The sequence below is a fragment of the Podarcis bocagei genome, assembly GCF_964188305.1.
Source record: "Podarcis bocagei genome assembly, chromosome: Z".
Taxonomy (NCBI): Eukaryota; Metazoa; Chordata; class Lepidosauria; order Squamata; family Lacertidae; genus Podarcis; species Podarcis bocagei.
The window spans coordinates 49,255,019-49,277,783 of record NC_138140.1 but is presented as its reverse complement, the minus strand read 5'-3'; the positions used below and the strand labels follow the sequence as shown (position 1 = coordinate 49,277,783).

General features: G+C 44.3%; 1 protein-coding gene across 2 annotated transcripts in view; it reads right to left on the bottom strand.

Moving 5' to 3' along the window:
* The window catches only part of ARHGEF6 (Rac/Cdc42 guanine nucleotide exchange factor 6), a 77,092-nt gene that overhangs the window by 19,746 nt on the left and 34,581 nt on the right, over positions 1 to 22,765 (bottom strand). For both annotated transcript variants that reach the window (XM_081179124.1, XM_081179125.1), the window contains 12 exons: positions 18,124 to 18,251; positions 16,625 to 16,826; positions 14,351 to 14,421; positions 11,193 to 11,287; positions 9,738 to 9,833; positions 8,869 to 8,991; positions 8,139 to 8,277; positions 6,405 to 6,464; positions 4,421 to 4,567; positions 3,488 to 3,574; positions 2,118 to 2,196; positions 1,180 to 1,319 (listed from right to left, as the gene is read on the bottom strand). In XM_081179124.1, coding sequence (XP_081035250.1) covers positions 1,180 to 1,319; positions 2,118 to 2,196; positions 3,488 to 3,574; positions 4,421 to 4,567; positions 6,405 to 6,464; positions 8,139 to 8,277; positions 8,869 to 8,991; positions 9,738 to 9,833; positions 11,193 to 11,287; positions 14,351 to 14,421; positions 16,625 to 16,826; positions 18,124 to 18,251 — 1,367 coding nt within the window. The remainder of the gene's footprint in view (positions 1 to 1,179; positions 1,320 to 2,117; positions 2,197 to 3,487; positions 3,575 to 4,420; positions 4,568 to 6,404; positions 6,465 to 8,138; positions 8,278 to 8,868; positions 8,992 to 9,737; positions 9,834 to 11,192; positions 11,288 to 14,350; positions 14,422 to 16,624; positions 16,827 to 18,123; positions 18,252 to 22,765) is intronic.

Genomic DNA, 22,765 nt, shown 5'->3' with positions numbered 1-22,765 from the left:
AAGACATGGCTTCTGATTGGCCATCTTCACTCAATCGGAAGCTATGGAAGCCCGTCAGACATTTGGCTTCCGAAAAATGTTCACAGACTGGAACACTCACTTCCAGGTTTGCGGCATTTAGGAGCCGATTTGTTCAGGAGCCAAGCTGTTCAAGTACCAAGGTACCAATGTATTTGCAAACTTTTTTTGCTAGTCTCCCCCCCCCCCATTTTTTGTTTCTGGAAACTTGCACTAAACTTGCACTATTAAATTTCCAGAAGTAGCAGAGGAATGGAAATTTTTGTGGAGTATCTGGAAAAAAACTGTAAACATGTGAAATTGTTGGTAGGATTAGGGTGAATTCAACAGTTTAACACATAGCAAAGGAATAAGGGATAGGTGGGAAAATTAAAGGAACCAGGGAAGAAGGGAAGTTGTAAATGGCTGGCTTTTTTTAAAGAAAGATAAAAAGGTAAAGGGACCCCTGACCATTAGGTCCAGTCATGGCTGCCTCTGGGGTTGCGGCACTCATCTCGCTTTATTGGCCAAGGGAGCTGGCATAAAGTTTCTGGGTCATGTGGCCAGCATGACTAAGCCGCTTCTGGCGAACCAGAGCAGCGCACGGAAATGCCATTTACCTTCCCGCCAGAGCGGGCACTTTGACGTGCTTTTGAGCTGCTAGGTTGGCAGGAGCTGGGACCGAGCAACGGGAGCTGACCCCATCACTGGGATTAGAACCGCCAACCTTCTGATTGGCAAGACCTAGGCTATGTGGTTTAACCCACAGCGCCACCAGCGATAGGAGTGGGGAAATGTTTGTTTTAATGTGAATGTGGTTTTGTAACATGGAAAAAATATAATTTAAAATAAAAAAAATCCAGAAGTGGCTTTTCACAGTTGGTGAAAGCTCAGCTATAATGTGGAAATCAACAATTAGGGAAACATCAAGGAAACAAAATAAGCAGCTGCAGCTTTATCCAATCCAAATAGTTTAATAAATGAGCACACAATCTAAGAGGCTTCAAAAGGGATCTGAAGGGCAGAGGGTGAAGGCAATCCATTCTCTCTTCAACTCCTACATAGGATTCTGGTCATAGTGGATTTCCAGCACACTAGCACCCCCTGCAGGAACAGAAGGTGTGTTGCCTCCCCAGGAGCCCGGCACAGACCAAGATTGCCCCACTAAGCAGATCAACTTACAGAATGAGAGCCCCAGGAGTGTGTCTTGGAGAGGCTGCCGCTTGAAACCGTCCCCCTGGTCAGCCTGTGCAAATGGTCAAGCCAGTCGTGCAGATCCTGGCTGCTGTTGCAATGCACTGTAATCCGGTCAATCAGGTTCCCTGTACAAACCAGGTTAACTCATTTAAAAACAACAACAACAACAATAATAATAATAATAGCCCACTCATTCTGTTTTGGCTTCAAGCACCTGTTTGCACAGCCAAGGCAGAACTGAACCCCACCCTCCCTCCTTCCTGGCTCATCAGCTGCTGCCACAAGTGATATCACTTGATTGACAGAAGGATGGGGCTTGTGGAAAATGGCACCATGGGCCAAACTAGAATGCCCTGCCAGGTCAGGATTTTAGCCTACGGGCCAGAGGTTCACCACCATTGCAATATACCATTTATTTCCACTAAATAAGGCTACCAACCATGGTGGCAGCATTTTCTTTCCACTGCCAGAGGCCATCAGAAGGATTCAACTCAGTGTTACTGAAAATATGCACACTGAAACTCATGGACCTCAGTCTGTAATTGTTTTCAGTGAGTCTAATATGAGTAAAACTTAGCTGAATGCCACCTGGCATCTCTCTGAATACCAGTAGCTCTGAATTCACAAGTGGGGAGAGTGGCTGGTACACTCAGTTGCTGCTTGTGGGTTTCCCCACAGGATGTAGGCATGGCCATTGTGAGAACAGGACCTTTTGCCTGATCCAGCAAGGTTCTCCCGATGTTCTTACGTTCCTATGTATTTTATATTGTATTCAGCATTTTGCGTCATTGCTATATGTTGCTTCTTCTTTTTTTGCCTTCTATTGCAAGCCGCTTTGAGTATCTTTACAGTAGAAAAGTGGGTATATATATTCAATCTAATCTAATCAATGCATGCATCTAAGGCGCTAGCTGCACACTGACCTGAAATTTCAAAAGCATGTTCATTGACTTCCACATCTTCTAGTTTTGTGACCATCATACCTATTAAAGGGAGCTTTCCCTGCTCCCAAGAAAGAAAGAAAGAAAGAAAGAAAGAAAGAAAGAAAGAAAGAAAGAAAAAAAGAAAGGTATTATGTCAATGTTTTTCTGAGAAACCTTGACCGACTTTTTTTTGCAATATGTAAATTTTAGTTAGGGACTGCCACCTTATAAAAGAAACCCAAGTCAACTCATCAAATCAATTAGCTGAATATGCTCAAATCGGCATATGACTCAAAGAGTAGTTTTGAAAGGGGGGGAGCAGGGGAGCTGGGTTTCTTTGATCTTAAATGGTAGACATATACATCAGTGCATCTGAAGATAATGTGTGCCTTCCTATGTAAGTGTGAAGAGAGAATGCCTGCTCTAATCTAGTGCCAGGTTTATGGTGCTTCTGTAAGTACTTATACAAAATAAAAAATAAAAAGTTGCATTGCTCCTTGGAAAGATTGGCTTCATAAAGTCTGGAATTTGGCTACACTGTCAAAAATAACATCTAAGGATGAGAACTGCAAGTGAATATGGAAATAAATTTTGCGGAAACCGGTTGCCCCTTATACAATATTGTCAAGAAAATAATTTATTCCCGCAAAAGCAAATTCAAGTAGATTTTGAGGGGGTTCTTTTGGAAGAAATATTGTCATTTCATCTTAAGCCATACTTTACTGTAGAATATTATGATTTGAAGTATTTTTTTCTGGAGCAGTTTTGTTGATTATTGTTAATAATTGTCAAATGAATAGATTTCTTTTTTCTTAAGGCAAACCTACCTCATTTACATTTCCTGAACTAATAAGGAAACTAAAACGGAGCTCTCCTTTGAAATTTCATGCTGCTTTCTAAATTTTGTGATTCAGCTCCCCAGGCAAAGTGGGGAGCAAAAAAGCATATTCTGCTGCAAATAATGTACAAAACTACATTATTTCAGAGAAAGCTTGTGTATATTAGGCAACCTGCTTACAGAAAAAATTGCACCTGTTAGGACAAGTGCAAGCGCATCAATGTATGGGCATTTTTGTGCAGACTTTTTAAAAAGAACGCCATCTCTCTCACCACAAATTGTTGATGAAATGGACTGAACCAAATTTAAGGTTGGAAAAAATAAAGAGTAGAAAGTGAAATTGACAGAACTGTCCAACTCCAGGTGCAGCTATGAATGGCAGGGGTCAATTAGCAAAAAGGCTAGAAAAAGTCATAGGCCCCCCTCTGGTGGATATTTTTTTTTTGGGGGGGGGGGACATGTGGCCATAATGCACAGTTGTCCTTCAAAAAAAAAAGCCAAATTGCTGCAATCCCAAAAAGACAGTACTCACCTGATACATAAATCCGCTCATCCGAGGACTGGCAGAGAGAATCAGCAGGACATTAGAAAACAACAAGAGGTATCTTTCTTCTTTTTCCTGAAACAAAAAAGAGAAATTCACACTGACTTAGGGCATATTGAATTTTTCAGTTTTCAAATTCCAGAAATGAGGAAAATGCTAAAAAGTTGTAACATGACTTGGGGATTCTAAAAGATATTTTGCTTAAATTAATATAATTTTGTTTTGACCGGCAAGTAAAATACGTGTAAAACTGAACAGAAATCATTAAAAAGATTGCCAAGTACTAGCAGTTATAAATTGATATTAATATTAATATTATCAATATTATTTAGCAATGGCCAGCATTTTCAGAAGGCAAAATTAAAATTATTCAGGTTTCCAAAAGCAGTTTGTGCTCTTCTTCATCAAAACATAGGTTTACCAAGCTAGCTGTTCTCCAAAAACTTTAGGAGATTTGAATTCCTCACACCTAAAAACACATTTTTAAAGACTCCTCACTGTAGAAATTTGCAAACATAAAGTTTCACCACCCCTAAAATGGCACAGCCTGCTGCTACCTGAGTCTCACACCATCACAAGCCTGGGAAGGGGTTGAATTAGATATGCTGGAGAATTCTGCCAGAAATGTAAATGCGAGTGAAAACCCCCACAATCCTCTTGTTCATTTAAGGTCAGGGAAGGAAATCACAGAGTGGTATTCACGGGTTGTCTTCTTTTTTCTTTTTTTTTTAGTCTGCCCCTCTCACCTCCCCACTTCTCCCATATTGGACTTGAGATGTGTAAATGAGAGAAACCTCCTTTTTGGTGGAGCTGGGGGGAAGAGGGTCATACCAGGGCCCTTGACCACAGAGAACGGACAAAGAGGTGATGGAGATAGGTCCAGCCCTCAAGGTTTAGGATATTAAGTCCTGCTGCTCTCACCTCACTCCCTCCATACTGGACCAAGGCTTGTGACATATACAGGACGTTGCCCATTGATTTTATGTCTTCGCCCTCCCATCCCTGGATGGCCTCTGACAGGATCTGGAGCTCAAGCTGTTTCCTCTTCCTCATCTCCTGACACTGGGACTGCCAAGAGAGAAAAGAAAGGCTTTGGTTACAGATCAGAGGGCAAGCATAAAGAGCAAGGCAAAACACAAACCCCCGTTTTTCTTCCCTCTCCCAAAAAACACACAAAGAAATGGGAGGAGAGTGAATAGATTTCTGGTTCTGGATGCCTCATTTAAGAACTAAGGGATGGCAACAAAGGTGGTTCATGGCTCCAGTGGCTGCTAGACAAAATAGCAACGTCCTGCCTCATGTATCAGAGTCAATAGGCCTCTGTTGGTTGCTAGGAATCGCAAGTGATTCAGGTCCTGCTTGTGGGTTTCCCATTTGGGCATCTGTTTGGCCACTGAGAGAACAGGGTGCAAGACCAGATCTCCCCGTTATACTGACCCAGCAGGGCTCTTCAGGTGTTCTTATGGCTAGCAGCGGCTCTCTGGGGTCTCAGGCAGAAGAGAAGGATCTTTCCTGCTCTTTCTTTGTGGAACCAGGGACCTTGTGCAGGAGAAGCGCAGCAATGCCCCCACTCCCCAGCCGTCTGAGCTAACTCAACGCCTCTTTTCTTTCCTGTTTTCAACCAACATCCACCTCCTTCTTTGCACCCAGCTTCAGAAGTCTCCTGCCCACCTTCCCACCACAACATGTGCTTCTTCTCTGATGAGGTTATCCAGACTGGGCTACAGTGAAGGCAGCGGAAGAGGCAAGAGAAAGAATCTTTGCTTTCCTAAGAACAGAAGATCGAGCTTTGAGTGGGGTAAGAGTGCCCCCATGTGGAGAGTTTAAATCTCCCCTTTTAAATCTCTACAGCTTCTGAATTTATGTGAATGAACATTCCTAGGAAAATGCACGGGGGTGGGATTCAAAGGGGCACTCCTTACACATACTAGGGGTGGAAATGTCTGTACTGGGGGCCAGGTGTGGCCCTCGCTGTCAGATTCTCCCCTGGCCACACTCCCTCCCCAGCAACCTCTCCGTAAGACACGGCCCTCACTTCATATGCTCCTTCAATATTTTTCTGCCTAGCTGGAATGTGCCCTAAACTCCAATAACTTGCTTGCCTGGATGGATGATAGAGGTGTTGGTGGGGGTAGAAAGGAGCATGCCATGGAAAGGTAAAATGTGCATTTGTTGCTCTGCCCATTATTGTCTACAGCCCCCCTCCCACCACTGGCACGTGGCCCCAGGGAGGTTGCACAGAAGTGAACTGGGCCCTTGGGTGGGTTCCTTACTCCTATCCCATACAAATGGTGAGTTCGTTCTACAAGCATAGACACACATCAGGGCACCATCCATGCATAAGTCAGAGGAAGGATTAGGAAGACCCAAGGTTTGCAGAAATAAAAATAAAAATATTAAATATTATAATGGTCAATGCAGACCTTTATGTGTTGCCTTTCAAACAGATCATCTTATTTTCTGTGCAAAAGAATGGGCAGACGATTTGATATGCTCCAATATATTATTTCAGAGTAGCTTAACTTGTGTTTTCCTTGTACGTAGCAGAACTTGCAACCACCTTCTTGAAACTGAAGCACCTGGTTTTCCCCCAGTTTCCCTAAATGCTGAGCTTTGCAACACACAGAACAATCTGTTCTCTGTGTTCTTCCTGTGCACCTTCTCCAGAGTGACCCTAGGAGCCAATCCTCAGAGGCTGACTCACCTCCTTCCACTTTGATTGGCTGCAGGGTGAGAAGACACCTTCTCAGTGGCTGAAAAACTCCCCTTTCGTGCTGAATGGGCAGACATTGGAGACGGGGACCCCGCTGCAGAAATAGTCTTGGGTTTTTGACCCTCCATTATCCCCCTAGGTTGCTCCACTCCTGGTGATGTGTGGCTCGCAGAGCCTGCTTCCAAGACTTACCACAAGAGACTTGAAGGAGGTGATTGCTCTCAAGACATCTTCGTGGTCCGGATGAGCTTCCTAGGAAAAGAGAAGCTTCAGCGAGTGCAAAAGGGCAGGTATATCTAAGTGTGTGTGTGTGTGTGTGTGTGTGTTTGTGTGTGTGTGAGTGTGTGTGAGTCAAAGTGCAGCAGATCAAGGGGGCGTATATTAAGACCCATTCTTATTTTTTGGAATCATTTATATACTGAATTTTACCCCAAGGATATTAAGGCAGTTTACAACCATCTAAAACTGGGGTGGGGCGGTTCAGGACTTGTGGGATGGGTTTTAATGGATATATTAGAGAGGATATATTAATTGCAATTATCTCTCCAGGTGTCCTCATCTATAGGTTGGACGGTTTCAAAATCCCATCTTTGGCAGCAAAAGTAAAAGCATAGGAATTAGACTTTAAAATCTTGTTTTGAGCAAGTCCAGTTAACGAAGTAAGCTGGCTCTCTCTTTCTTAGACACCGCTTAACACAGAGCTAGGCAACAACCTGTAAACTAAGTTTTAAAATATGATTTACTTACTTTATAATCATGCATTGGTTCCCCCAATAGTAGCCATAAAAACTATGCAGACAAGGTATTTATATTTACTGCATAACCAGCTTCAGGCATGTGCCTAAAGCTGGGGCAAGAGGAGGCATGTCTGCATCCATCACTGGTCAAAGGAAGAGAGAGAGGGAAGAAGTTTGATTATAGAATTGTAGAGTTGGAAGGGACCACAGGGGTCATCTAGTCCAACCCCATATAATGCAGGAAAGTTTCGCACTACCTGGGGCTCAAACCCACAACCCTGAGAGCCTCAAGTTCTACCAACTGAGCTATCCCAGCTCTTCCTTCCTCTGCAGAAGAGGAGTGCAAATGACATCACGGAGAACCCTCTCTACCCATTGCATTTCTATGGTCTGAGTATCTGCCTCTCAGCAATACAGCTCTGTGGTCTGAGCCACTTCTCATGCTTGCAAGAGCATGCATCAGTTATGTTTTGCTGCTAATCTTCCACAGGGCTGGGGTTCAGATTCCTCCAAGCCTCTCTACCAGCCCTGCTGTGTCACCTCCTGAAGGACTTTTGCTTGACTGGAATGTGCCTTGGACTCTGAAACTGCTTTTTTGAATGGGAGCATAGAGGGCTTGAGAGAGAGTGCATGCAGAAACCAGCCTACTGTATACAAAGAGAACCTTCATTTCTCTGCCTGCTTTTGCCTCCGGACTACCTGGTGCCCAGAAGGTAAGGTGAAACAAGACAAGCAAGTATTTGAGGCCTGAAGTTGGCTTACTCGTGTCGGCAAGAGCTGCAAATAAAAATCCACAGAGCAGGGGTGGACAACCTGTGGCCCTTGGTCTAATTTCACATGGGTGGCAATGAGGGGAAAGTGGGGGGAGGGAGGCAGAAAGAAAAGATTCCTGCATGGCAGGAGATTGGACTAGATGACCCTTGGGTCCCTTCCAACTCCACAATTTTATGAAAAGGAGAAAGAGGAGTTGAAGGAAGAGTAAAGGAGTGTGGCCACTTTGCCTTTGGCTCTGCGCATTTTCATCATGTGGCCTCTGACTTACAATCCCCTGGGGAATGTGGTCTTTGAATGGCTGACCATACCCTGCTGTTGGGAGTTGGCCAAAAGTACCAGGGACATGATTGCTCAGAGGGCACAAACAAACCCTTCTTTTGCTAGCAGGTATGCCTCTCCCAGCCACTGAACTCACCTCCATGTGCCTCTCAAGCTCTTGCAGAAGGATGATGTATTTATCCAGTCGTGTGAATGGTTTGCTGAGGTTTGTGGTTAAGGTCAGTATCCCTGGGCAGGGGGCTCCCTGAATCTCCATGAACTTCTCCAGCTCATCACTGGAAGACAGGTGCACACAAAAAACATACTGAACAAGATGGACTCTTGCTCTGAAACAACATGGCAGCTCTTAGGGTCTCTAGCTGGCAGCATTTTGAATGGCACTTTTAAAACAAAATAAAATGTTTATGAGTTTAAAAATATACTGTAATTCCCAGATCTGGTAACTTATTGTTGCTACACGTAGATAAGCAATCAACATAAATATCATAACTTATAATATTATTTAATCACACTTAATCACACCTAATCAGCAACAAGGTAATAGAGGAATAACAGGATGTGCCAAAATAAAAAAAAATATTCCAGTAGCACCTTAGAGTCCAACTAAGTTTGTTATTGGTATTTCGTGTGCATGCACACTTCTTCAGATACCATCTATGGTATTGTTTCGACTATGGCAGACCAACACGGCTACCTACCTGTAACTAGGATGTGCCAAGTTTAACTTGCCTTTTCATATTCTCCATAATTCAGGATTTTAGAGTTCCTGGATTGCACAGGGCAGAAGGGGGGATTTAAAAGGGAAGGAGGAAGAGGAAGAAGACAGGGAGCGAGAAAAGCTAATAGAATAGTATTTTAATTTTTACCTGTGCTGAGTCAAGACGTTGACTGCAGAAGGGTGGTTAGCACAATAGGTGAGGTACAGAGACCTGAACTGGGGCATCAAGCTTATGAAGCAACTCCCCACTTTTTGCTGGTGCTCTGGGAGCCTGCAGGTAATATACAAGGGAAGGGTTTCAGAGCAGGCTTCTGTGCAATGGTTAAGGGAACGGGGAGTTGGTCAGGAGGTCATGTCTTGCACCTCAGTCAGGAGCTCACCTGGTTAGCAAAGCGCAATCTCCCAAGTTCAAGCCCTTGCCTACACCATGCATATGAGCAAGCAAGGCCAAGAATTTGCTAAAGGTCACAGAATCTTTCCAAAGACAAGAAAGCATTTTGTAATCAGGTTTTCTTATATCTAAGCAAGGGTCAAGCAATCACTTCCATTTCCCCCCTAACCTTAAATTCAGTTTTCCATATTTCAGCTTATATTTTTTTAAAAAGATCCCCCGAAAGATATGTCAGCGTGTTAAGTTTACATTTCTCCTGGTAGATATAGTTTTGTGCACAATTCTGCCAAGTATGCACCTCCTTGTGAGCGATTTCCCCTAGAATAAAGCACTTATGGATGGGATTTTCATGAATGCATGCATCCAACATTTTTTGGTTGGAGAACTGAGTTGGAAAATTCAGAGAAGTGAGAATTTTAAAAGGCTGGCAGTACTTTGGGTTGTGCATTGCTCTGGCAAGTGTGGCTTAGCCAGGCTCACATTAAAAGCTGAACTGATATGAATTTCTCCCTCTTCACTACGTATATTCCAACTGGACAATCCTTTCCTCTTGACCCCACCCCTCCCAATTAGCAGGCTTCAAAGAAATGGGAAACATTTGCCCAAATGCAATGTCAAGCACTTACTGAGCACATTCTTCCAGCACCTGGTTGAGAGTTTGCTGAAAGGTGCAGATTTCATCCACATTTCCAAGTAAAGATGCAATATCCATGGCACTCAGCCTAGAAGAATTCAAATACCAAGACAGTGGGCAAATAAAATCTGCTCATTAAAAAGCACTGAAGGAATATGGCGCTTTCATTTCATGTAATAGGAAGCTTCCATTGGGCATGGGGAGGAAAACCTTTTAGGGTCCACAGGCTGAATCCTTATCAGAATCGGCCTTGTGGGTCAAATTTGGCAGGCGGGTGAAGCCACGCACATTGTCAAAATCCTTTGCAGGGTTCCCAACCCTTTGCAGACTAATTTGTCTCAATTTTGGGAGCACTGAGGACAGAAGCTACAGGAACCAGGAGACACTGGAGAAGAAGGAGAAGACAAGGAAGAAGAAGAGGAGGAGGAGGAGGAGGAGGAGTTTGGATTTGATATCCCACTTTATCACTATCCTAAGGAGTCTCAAAGCAGCTAACATTCTCCTTTTCCTTCTTCCCCCAAACAAACACTCTGCGAGGTGAGTGGGGCTGAGAGACTTCAAAGAAGTGTGACTGGCCCAAGGTCACCCAGCAGCTGCATGTGGAGGAGCGGAGACACGAACCCAGTTCACCAGATTACGAGTCTACCACTCTTAACCACTACACCACACTGGCTCTCCACTGGAGGTTGGAAGCGGGTGTATGGGAAGGTTTGCAGAGTCCACTCTGCACTGGTCCTTTCAATCTTGGGCATTGGACATTGGATCAGCATGGGGAGGCTTCAAGGAGCATCTCTGGGAGGAAAAAGCAGTTTCTTCCCCTCCTTGCGCTCCTGCTACCTTGTTCTGTTTCAGCAACAAGCAATCAAGAGGCTATTTTGAGCTCCTGATTGTCCCTTTGAAACCTTGCCCTTACCCACTCCACCCCTGATATCACACATGACACCTGACATAGGGTGCATGGGTGGGCTTTCCTAAAATGGGGAGGCATGGTGGGTCAAGTCCAGTCCAAGGGTCAGAGGCTGCCCAGCCCTGAAATAGACTGTGATCATATCAGTTACAGTGTTTTGATCACCAACAACCTGTTCCTCAATTTCCACAACACACTTGAATTTTGAGTGTATATCACTCCTGTAATAAGACTCTTTTGTCCATTTTGGGGATAAGCTTAAGTAATGGAAAAGAAATATAACATTTAAAATGAACCTTTAAAATCTGTGAGTAGGGTGTTTAAAAGTTTTAAAGCTGTGTCCATCACTAATGGCTTTTGGATTCAGAGATGCACATTCAGGTAAAAATATATTTTAAAGAGTCAAGTCTAACCAGCGACAGGCTTTGGAGCTGGGGAAATCAAAATAGTAAATAACCTTTCAAGAATTTGTACAAATCAAGGATTAATCTCTACCCATCTTAACAGAAGACATCAACTCAATAGCAAGTTGGATCTTACTTGTCATAGGACTGGAGAGGTCTCAGGTACGTTCCCAGAAGCATCTGCAGCTCCTTGGCATAGTCCCGTTCTGTTTCCAGAATATTCTGAAGTACCTGTAGCAAGTGAGGGTGTGTGTGTAAGAAAGAGAGGGGGGTGTTTTGAAAACACACACACACACACACACAGAGAGAGAGAGAGAGAGAGAGAGAGAGAGAGAGAGAGAGATGTATCAACCTTATCAGGGACTCATCCACCTGGGCAGGTAGCCCACCTAGGAGAAGGGAAACTCTGGTCCTAAACCTCCACTGCCTTGTGAGATATAGTCAGGACAAGAAATCTACACAAATCCAGAATGGAGACCCTAAGATGGTTGGGTGGTGCCTTGCATGCCTCCCCTGCAGCCAAGCGGGTGCAAACGCCTTGCTCTGCTTTCCTTTGGACCATATCAGCAAGGCCAGGACCTCCAGACACACTGACCAGGATTGCACCCCAGAAAAGTCATTTGGTGCTGCTAACACAGCAGTTTGACTTCACCCCTGGAGGCGTACTCCGTTGTCTCTCGAGACAGATGGATGCTAACAACAACCAGGAGATGCCAGGGATTAAATCTTGGGGCTTTCTGCATGCAAAGCAGATGTTCTGCCACTTTCCTACATTTCCCCATGAGACCAGCATATCATGCATGAAGGACTTTGCTTTTGGGAAGCTTCTGGGTTTGAACCTGGATTTATTTATTTATTGCATTTAAGATGGATGATTTTAAAAAAGGAAAAGACACAGCAGCTGCTGGAGTGGGAGGTGGGAAGGTGATAACCATGGGGTGTGGAGGGAGAATTTAACCCTTTCCTCCCTGCTGTGGTCTCTCTTCAGAAGCTATAATTTTCCTTCTCTCTCATAATCCCCATAAAGCGGCATTCAGAGGCAGAATCACCTCTGGCAGTGGTGGTGGAACACAGGCATCATGGCAAGCAGCCCCTGACAGCCTCCTTTTCCACGGATTTGTACAATCCTCTTTTCAAGCCATCCAAGTTGGTGGCCCTCACCATCTCCTGGAAGAGCCAGTTCCATAGTTTAACTATGCAGTGCATGGATAAGTGCTTTATTTTCTCTGTCCTCAATCTCCCAACATCCAGCTTCCTTGGGTGTCCACAAGTTCTAGTGTTGAGGGAGAGGACTGAATTCTGCAGGCTGAGCACCTAATTACTGCGCCATAAAGCCTGTAGCTCCGATGAAGGAACCAGCTGAAGCCAAGGTGCTAACATCAGGGCCAGAATTTTCCAGGGATCAGATGCTGTCCGTAAGCCAACTCCGTGCCCCTTGCATGCTATGGCAATCACTCCATAGTTTAAAAAGGCACTGGTCATTGGTAAACAAAAGGATATGCAGAATCTCCCCCACTATTCAATCCCTGCTCTCACAATCCGGCTCAATCTCTACTTCTGTGAGGACACGGTGGAGGAGCTGAGTTGTTCTCTATAATGAAACAGGGCAAGTGGATACTCCAGCTGCAGAGATCATGAGGATCAGGTCTTGTAAGGAGTTTCAGAAGTCTAAGATTGGCATCCTTCATTGCTTATTTCTAATAACAAAATATTTTTTGGCATATGCTGTAGGAACACATTTAACTTCAGGCATGGCTGTTGGTGCACCCATCTCACATGGCAGGATCTTAGGCTGCACACACAACATGTATTTAAAGCTCATTCTTTCCTGCAAAGAATATTGGGAAGTGTAGTTTTCCCCTACAGAGCTACAATTTCCAGCACTATGCAAAAAATGCAGCACTTAGTTAGGACCCAATGTCCATTCCTCTCTTTGGTTTCTGTTCAAAGGACTCTGCTTGTGCTGGAAACACCAAGCCAGGGAATTCAACACAACGATACAGATCTATTTTAAATGCCAATGTATTCTGCCTCCTGGTTCTCGAGGCCCACTCTGTTCTAAGTCCGGAGCATTTTCCTACCCCATTAGTGTCACATCCTGTGTGTCAAACTCAGCCACATAGCACCAAGATGTCTTAATGGTAGGTCAAGCAGATTTAGAGAGAAAGGAAGGGTAAGCAGAGACATACAAAATGATCTCATTAAATGGGAGCCCTGGGGCAGATCGCTGGGGTAGCCAAAACTTGCTAGCTTCTGCCCAGATGGCTGCTTGCCAGCATTTCTCAGTGAACTTCAGATTTCAAAGGGAAGATCAGGTTCCCCTGCCCCAATATTTAACACACATGGACAGGCTGTGACACTGTGCTTGTGCAGCCAATAGACTGCCTCAGTCTGCCTTCCATGCTCCAGGTCATCGAGTAGCTGGATATAGGAAGGGGTTAATTTCCTTCACTAATGATCATATTTACATGATATGACTGTGTGATGATTTTATGTATGATATCATTGTGTGATATCATATTATGAGTGTGTGATTGTGAATTATGATTGTGTGATATTATGATTTTATATTATGATTATGTGATAATATTTATATGTGTGTGTATGATATTATATATATAAATATTCAGCAGGAGCATGTGGTTCAGACTTTGCTCCACTCTTAAATCATTCTGCGCATGGCAGAATGCTTTCCTAAATGCCTCCAGGGGGAGCTCTCACGTCTGGTCACTTCCAGACTGTGGTGATCTTGGGATTCAGTCACATCCAGGCAAATTTAGATGAAGCAATCAATGCTCATTCAATGGCCCTGTGCAACAAAACCTGTTTCCCCTTGGAAAACTGGACCTTTTGCAGGAAGGAAAGTGATGAGGAAAATGCACTAGAAGGTGGGGTAACAGTTGCTTGATGCATCGTCGTCTAACCTCCTCCCCGCAAACAAGTCAGAATGAACACTCAGTAAATAATTCCCTCGAAAAGTTTTTTGGTACTTCTCTAAATCTTGTGGCAAAACATATAATGCATCTTAAAAATAAAGAAATAAATATTTACATATTTTTTTTATTTACTTTATGTATAAATGATGACAGCAAATGTTCAAATGCCTTGAGGGAAATATGCCCCCATTTGGAACTCTTAGTAACTTCTCTGGTTCAAATGAGAATATCATAAGACCTCAAGGACTATACCTGCAGTCTTCCAAACAACAACAATAACAACTACTCCCCTGTGAATAATAAGAGTAATAATTCTAATTAATAGTACTGAGTGATAATGGGGACTTAACAAACTTACCACAGCATAGTAATTTTTGGTGAGCTGAGGGCTTTCAACTGCTTTCAAAGCTTTTGGAGAAAGTGGTTTATCTGGAAGAGAAGCAGTGGGAATTGTTATTCTGTCAGGTGATGGTGAGAAGAGATGGCATCTCAAGCAAAATTTAAACAACTGTGCAGGCAAGAAACAGATTGTAATTGCCAGACTGTAGTAGTGACTGATGTTGACAATAGGTCCTTTCATTAAAGCCAGCAAACCACAATTTTTTTAAACCACCCAGTACAACCCTGGTGTACCAGGGTGACTCTCACATTTGTAAAACTGGCCATATTCCAGCTACACAAAAGCCAGAGGTTTTTACATTTGCAACCTGTTAGCGTGACAGAACCCAATCTTTGGAACTCCCTGCCTATTGACATGAGGTGGGTGCCTTCACTGTTTACTTTTCGATTCCTGTTAAGAAAGACTTTTGTTTAGGAAAGCCTCTCCAAACATGTAGAATGCTGACATGTGCCTTAATTTGGTTTTTAGTTTATCATTGGATTTTATTATTTTTAAAGGTTATTACATTGTTGTTTTTAGCTGAGAATTTCGTTGTTCTATACTTTTTGTAAACCACTTTGAGGTTGGGTTTTTACAATCAAGCTGTGTGTAACTTTTATGAAATAAATAAATCTCAACCCTCCCCCTGCCCATCTCTCATCCAAGCAAGGAAGCAAATAAACAAAACAAAACAAACAAACAAACAAACAAAACAGCAACAATAATAATAATTTTATTATTTATACCCTGCCCATCTGGCTGGGTTTCCCCAGCCACTCTGGGTGGCTCCCAACTGAACACTAAAAACAGAATAAAACTTCAAACATTAAAAACTTATCTAAACAGGGCTGCCTTCAAAGCTTTTCTAAAAGTTAAACAAAATAAAACAAACAGAAGGCATTATTTAAGGGCACATTCCAGCCAGGCAAAAGCAGTTGTAGAGAATGCAGAGCAAGGCTGTTAAGCCGTGTGGCCTGGAAAAAGTAACGAGAGCTTCGTTTAGCCCCAGGTCTGAGCTTATCCATTTCGGATTTACTTGCTCCTTTTATTTCCTTATTTGTATCCATACTTGTACTTGTTCGATTGCAATGTTATTATATATTACATTGCCATTTTTTAAAAGCATTGCTGCAAGGACAGCTCCCTGCCCCGAAGAGCTTGCAACCCAGTGTTAGAAACCTAATGCATAAAGAGCCTATGGTTTGTTTGCCCAGAGAACAAGGCAGAAGTGAAAGCAGCAATGAGCAGAGCCATCTGATTTTCCCCCAAGGTCACACTCTGCCTCTATTTATTGCTCATTCCCTTGCAGTGCTTCCTGGCTCCATAAGAGGGCAGCCCCTGTGGCACTTCCAAGATGACCCTAGAAGCAGGACAGTGGCAAGCCAGCCTTTGAGCCCCCAGGACATCCCAGGATGCCAAGAGAGATGACCATCATATGACAGCCATGCTGGAACGGATCAAAGCCTGTCTTGGAGACGTTGTCCTTGTGGGCGGGAGTATGATACCATCTCAGTAAGAGCTTTGCTGACCTGATACAAGGAACACATGACTCGATGGCTGTAATGATAAACTTGGGGCTGTTTGGCTTATTTCCTTAAAGCTGGGTGACAAACCCAAATGGTCCATTTTGGAACAGGAACAAGGAAGCATTCTCTGCTCCTTACAGTGACAGACTGAAAAATATGAAAGCACAGCCAGGGGGCCTGGAACAAGATCCTTAAATCGATATCATCACCATCCCAGTTTCAACGAACATACAAAGAGGCTAGACCATATGAAGGTTCCGGTCTTATTGAGATATAGGCAGCCACACGGTTTGATGTAGGAATGTAGAATCTGTGGCCCTGCAGATATTGCTGAACTACAACTCACATCATCCTTGGCTAGGTATGGAGGTGAAATTTGGTCTGCCACAGATTTTAATGCAAACCTTCCTGATTTGTACCTATCAAAACAACATGGGAACTGGAACACAGCCATCCTTTGGTATTTGCAGTTTTTCCACATTTTGTGATACAGTTCTACAACCACTGTGCACAAAAAGCACACAATAGGGGGAAGTGTGCTCTAAAAATCATATAGTAGGGAAAACAGCAAAAAAATAAAATGCATTTCATTTATTAATCTTACATCCTGCCCATCCAAATGAATCATATTGGGGGCAGCTGCTTACAAAAAGTATGCACCCCATAAGCGGAAGAAGAAAAAGAGTAACAGTTAATATTAATACCAATTAATAATAGGTTCTCTTACCAGTAGATTTAATTTCTCTGACGTAGTTACTGGGGAACCAGCCTGTCTTCCCATTAAGGGTCCCCTCCCACCAGCCTCCTTCCTCGACCCGGGTGACGTTAATGATGTCGCCTTTGTTGATTGACAGCTCATCTTCATTGGTCTGCTTAAACTGGAATCGGACCTTGACCAACATCTGGTGATTGCCATTTTCAGTCATCTCCTAATGCACAGGAACATCAAGATAAATGATGATGGAAACAAACAAACAAACAAACAAACAAACAAACAAACAAACAAACAAACAAGGAAATAAATGCCAAGGCCGCTTCTCAGCACTGCTGAAGGGTAACTCTTTGTTGTCAAGGAGAACATTAACAGCTGCTTCTACAGCTCTGGATATCTAATCACACCAATCTAGCATCTAGGCAGCTATTCCCAGGTCTGTGCTCTACGGAGCACCTGCAGCAACAGGGGGCCACACACTCCTTCCACCTGCATGGAAGCTGCCGCTGTGCTTTCCTCTTCAATCCCCTCCTGGTTCTGGGAGACAAGGGTGCAAGAAAGGGCGGAAAAGCATCCAGCCCTTCACTTGCCCAACCTTCCTCTTCTTCCTCTTCCTCCAGTGCTGCACCCTACAGCTCTGAAGCTTCTCCTGTCTGTGACTTTTTCCTCCTGGCTGATACACTTCCCCACAAATCCATAGCCAGACTCCAGCCCCGTGCACACAGCATCCTGCCAGCCCCTGACAATAAGTTCTGTATGTTTTGGGTAGGCAAGTCATTGCGGTTGGGGAAAATAAAATCATAGAATCATAGAGTTGGAAGGGACCATGAGGTTCATCGAGTCCAACCCCCTGCAATGCAGAAATCTTTTGCCTAACCATGGGGCTCGAACCTGCAACCTGAGATTAAGAGTCTCGTGCTCTACTGACTGAACCATCTCAGGTTCCTCAGCTTTTAAGCAGCATTTTTTACTCTCAAAAGTGCTCTGCAGAAATGATGGATGTCAGAAGAGACTTGCCAGATCAGGAAGCATCCTGTTCCTGCAGTCAACATCCTAAGGGGGCAACCTCAGGCAGGATTTGAGCTCAGCAACAACACTCCCCATTTGTGGCTCCCAGCAACTAGCATTCAGAGGCAAAACTACCTTTGAATGAGTGGAGGTAGAACATCTAAATCATGGCCAATAGCTGTCTATGCTGAAAGCCATCCATACATTCACATGCTTCAGCTATGCACTTTCACCTGCTCTTGCTCTTGCAACAACCCTGTAGGGTAGACCCATGTTAGCATTCCCATGCTGCAGATTTGTGGGGGAGGTTTTCTGGTGGGGTGGGGAGGAGGCAGCAGCTTATTCTTGGGGAAAGTGGGCTTGAAGCTGGGAAATTTCTCTGCCCCTTAGACCTTCCTGCCCCCCCCAGGCCACAGAACTTGCATAGGCTGAAACCTTAGACTCTTTGCTTCTTCTTCACTTTCTGTCTCCCCAGGATCCTGGGGTAGATTTTGAACAAAACCTACCACTCCTTTTGACTGCCTGTGCAGTGCTTTCGGCGACTTAGGAGATGTTGTTTGCATCGAGGGATGGCCGTCACCCGCAGAGGAACTAGGCGGCAACAGATTGAAGCATGGCCTGGTGGCGCTCCGATCTGTTTAAAGACAAAGAAAACAAAATGAATACTGTAAAAGTCAGCACTGGGAATGTAAGAAGAGCCCACTCTGCAGGATCAGGCCAACAGCCCATTGAATCAATGCCCGTTATGGGAAGCCCATAACTGGGGCTGGAAGGCAGGAGCCCACCCTGGCTGTTGCTTCACAGTGGCCAGTATCCAGAGGTTTCCTTTTTTTTTTAATAGAAATTTTTATTGGTTTTTCACCTTTTATAAAGACAAATACACACAAAAAAGACAAAAGACAAAAACATGTATAATTTCAGAAAATCCTACTTTCCTAACCTTGTTCCCTGACTTCCCCCCACCCCCCTTCATGCATCCCCATTCCCAGAATTGTGTCAGCAAATTGGTATTTCTCTTCTTAATCATCTTAAAATTACCTCTTTTATAAAGAAAAGTAAATTTTTTCTAAGTTGGACTCAAGTTCTCTTCCATTGATTTCCCAATTTGTCTTAAATAAAAGTCATATTAACTAAACCCAAAGGTCTTGAGTGTTTTTACAATTCTATTCTTCCCTCCCTCCCATCCCCGGTTTTCGTCCCTTCCCAGTACATATCCAAAATATCAGTTCTTAGCCTGGGTTCCTCACGTCCGAGGCTTTCAAGACTCTTTCAGTCCCTCTCCGCCGGTCTTGTTGGTAGTCCTTTATGTCGGTCGTCGAATCTCGAAAAAGTTCTGTCACCATCCAACCATATTCTCTTCCCACAAGAACATTTGGAAACAGCTGCTGGAAAATTTCCACAAAGTCTGCATCTTCAGAATCAAAGTCAAAGTGGAGGCCCCCATCATATTTCTTTATTTTAAGTTCCTGTATTCCATAAACTCCCGGGGCCTCCTCCTTCATCTTTTGCATCTTTTGCAGATTTGTGTTAGATGTAATCCAAAAGTCTCCTTGTTTATATTCCACAGATGTCAGCTTCTGGTTGGTACTTTCCAACTTTACTTTCTCTTTTTCTTGTTTAGTCTCTTCCACTTCTTTAAATATCATTTCCGATTCAGCTGTGGATTCTTTCTCATCCAGGTCCTCAATACATTCAGCAGAGCTGCTTGTTCCAGAAGTCAAGGTCATAAGTTGTTTATTCATAGCCAGACTCTGCTCTTGTAGGACTCCCACCAGATGAAACATTCTTTCGATTTCCACTAGTAACTTTCCATCCACAGCCATTGTAATTTCACAGAATTCCCCCTAGAGGGAATCTGGTTACTTAGTAATCTTTCTCCAACAGTCCTCTTATTACTTTGTTTCCAACAATTTTAACTCAATTGCAACTCATTTTAATCCAGAGGGATCTTAAATAACGATTTTTCCACTTAAACTGTCCGTTTGACAGCTTTGACAGCTGTCAAACTCCGCACCTCTTCCACAAGCTCAAAAGCAGGACGCTCCCGGGCCCGGGAGGGAGGGGGTTGTTTACAACTAAAAGAAAGCTTCCAACACTCCACTCTCCAGCTCAAAATTTCTTTTTGCCAAATCTTGGAAGTTAATGTCTTTTTCAACTCACCCCACAAAGGGTAGGCACTCCAGCTTAGTTCTTATATCGTTGCTTTAGATCGTCTGCAAGAAGGGGGGGTGCGGACTTCCTTTTAGGACACCCCCCGGTCGTCTCAAATTCACGGGATAATATTCAAAAAGTCCAATTCCGTTTTACTCACGGGTTATTTTTTTCAGTCCGAATTTCAAGGAAGGGAATCAGCGCTCTCCAGTCATGGCTCGCGGCTTCGCTCAATCGAGGTAGCGATCGACTCTCAGCACCACGCCACCCTCCGTATCCTCTCCGCAGCCTTTAAAAAGGCTCTTCGTGAATCGGGGGGGCGCTTAAGGTGCCCACCGAGTCTTCAGTCCGCAGGCTTCAGCGCCTGCGGTTTTTGAGGGTCCCCGCGTCGCCGGCGCGGCAAGACCCGTCCTCAGTTGAGCCGATTCCCTCCGCAGCTCGGAGGGAATCCGCCATTTCCAGATCGCGCCAACCCGGAAGTCTCAGTATCCAGAGGTTTCCTGCCACATGCACTGGTTTCTTCAAGGCTGGAGTACTGCAGTGCTCTATGTGGGACTTCCCTTGCACTTGATCTGGAAGCTGCAGTTAGTGCAGAATGCTACAGCACGATTGCTGACAGGAATGAGGCCTTGCCAGCATATAATGCCTGTGTTCAGAGATCTGCAGTGCTTGCCAATGTGCTACTTGGCCAAGTTCATGGTGTAATAATAATAAAAATAATAATTTTATTTATACCCCACCCATCTGGCTGGGTTTCCCCAGTCACTCTGTGCAGCTCCCAACAGAATATTAAAAACTTCCCTACACAGGGCTGCCTTCAGATGTCTTATAAAAGTCAGATAGTTGTTTATTTTCTTGACATCTGCTGGGAGGCCGTTCCACAGGGCAGGTGCCACTACCGAGAAGGCCCTCTGCCTGGTTTCCTGTTGCCTCACTTCTTGCAGGGAGGGAAGTCCCAGAAGGTCCTCAAAGCTGGATCTCAGTGTCCGGGCTGAACAATGGGGGTGGAGACGCTCCTTCAGGTATAATGGACCGAGGCCATTTAGGGCTTTAAAGGTCAGAACCAACACTTTGAATTGTGCTTGGAAATGTACTGGGAGCCAATGCAGATCTCTCAGGACCAGTGTTATCTGGTCCCAGTGGCTACTCCCAGTCACCAGTCTAGCTGCCACATTCTGGATTAATTGCAGTTTCCGGGTCACCTTCAAAGGTAGCCCCACGTAGAGCGCATTGCAGTAGTCCAAGCGAGAGATAACTAGAGTATGCACCACTCTGGCGAGACAGTCCGCGGGCAGGTGGGGTCTCAGCCTGCGTACCAGAAGGAGCTGGTAGAAAACAAAGCAGTGGTTCTCAAACTTTTTTTCCTCTGCGCCACACTTTCAGATTAAAAATTTGTTCATGCCACAATGATTTTTTAATTGATAAGAAGTACATTGGAAAATGAAACAACCTCCAGCAGTGCTTGATTTATAATAGAACACAACGCTGTGGGTTAAACCACAGAGCCTAGGACTTGCCAATCAGAAGGTCGGCGGTTCGAATCCCCACAACGGGTTGAGCTCCCGTTGCTCGGTCCCTGCTCCTGCCAACCTAGCAGTTCGAAAGCACGTCAAAGTGCAAGTAGATAAATAGGTACCGCTCCGGCGGGAAGGTAAACGGCGTTTCCGTGCACTGCTCTGGTTTGCCAGAAGCGGCTTAGTCCTGCTGGCCACATTACCCGGAAGCTGTACGCCGGCTCCCTCGGCCAATAAAGTGAGATGAGCGCCGCAACCCCAGAGTCGGCCACGACTGGACCTAATGGTCAGGGGTCCCTTTACCTTTACCATACCCTCCAGTATATTTATCTGATGCAAATAGGGACTTCCTAAGAAAAAGCAGGACATTCCGGGATCAAATCAGAAACCGGGACGGCGTCTGTAAATCTGGGAGTGTCCCTGGAAAATGGAGACTCTTGGAGGTCAGATACCACCCAGTGCCTACCTACCAGCCAGCAACATCTCATCTTTTCATTCACGTTAATCATCCTACGCAGTTGCCCTGGGATGCAGAAGGAGATAAGCTGCAAAGCCAGGTGCTTTGCAAAAGAGCTTTGACATTCTACTCAGTGACACAGCTGGTGAAAACAGGAAAACAGGATGTGTATTAAGAAAAATATATCTGAGTACCCACATGACCCGGAAGCTGTACGCCGGCTCCCTTGACCAGTAAAGCGAGATGAGCGCCGCAACCCCAGAGTCAGTCATGACTGGACCTAATGGTCAGGGGTCCCTTTACCCTTTTTTACTTTATAATCATGGGACATCCAGGAAGTAAAAGAACAATGCAGCTGAGCTACGCAAGAACATGAATCATTCCCAAAATATGATGTTGGTTGTCCTGCCACACTTGCCATCCTCTTCTGCCACACCAGTGTGGCACATCACACCTTTGAGAACCACTGTTATAAGGCTCTTAACAACTCACCTGCAAGATTGCTTTACTCACATATATGCCCACTCAACGGCTTCAATCTGTGCAACCTGCACTGTTACAGGTGCAACATAATACTCATTCTGCATTTATAAGAAGTTGTTATTTTAGTGTGATTGCACTCATTCTTTGGAACTCCCTGCCTATTGATATAGGCAGGCACCACCTGTTAAAAACATTACTTGCTTAGAAAAGTCTATCCAGACATGCAGAATGTTGAGGTATGTTTTAATCTGGTTTTTAGCTTATCATTAATGATTTATGAATGTTTTAAATCATTTTTACTGATAATTTTATTGTTTTATTTTTTACATAATCCTCTTTGACTTTTTTTTAACAATCAAGGAGTATATACAGTGGTGCCTCGCAAGACGAAAAGAATTCGTTCCGCAAGTCTTTTCGTCTTGCGATGTTTTTCGTCTTGTGAAGCACGGTCCGTCGCAACTGCGCCTCTTCAAGCGGCTTTTAAAAAAAAGCGCAAGACGTTTTCGTCTTGCGAAGCAAGCCCATAGGGAAATTCGTCTAGCG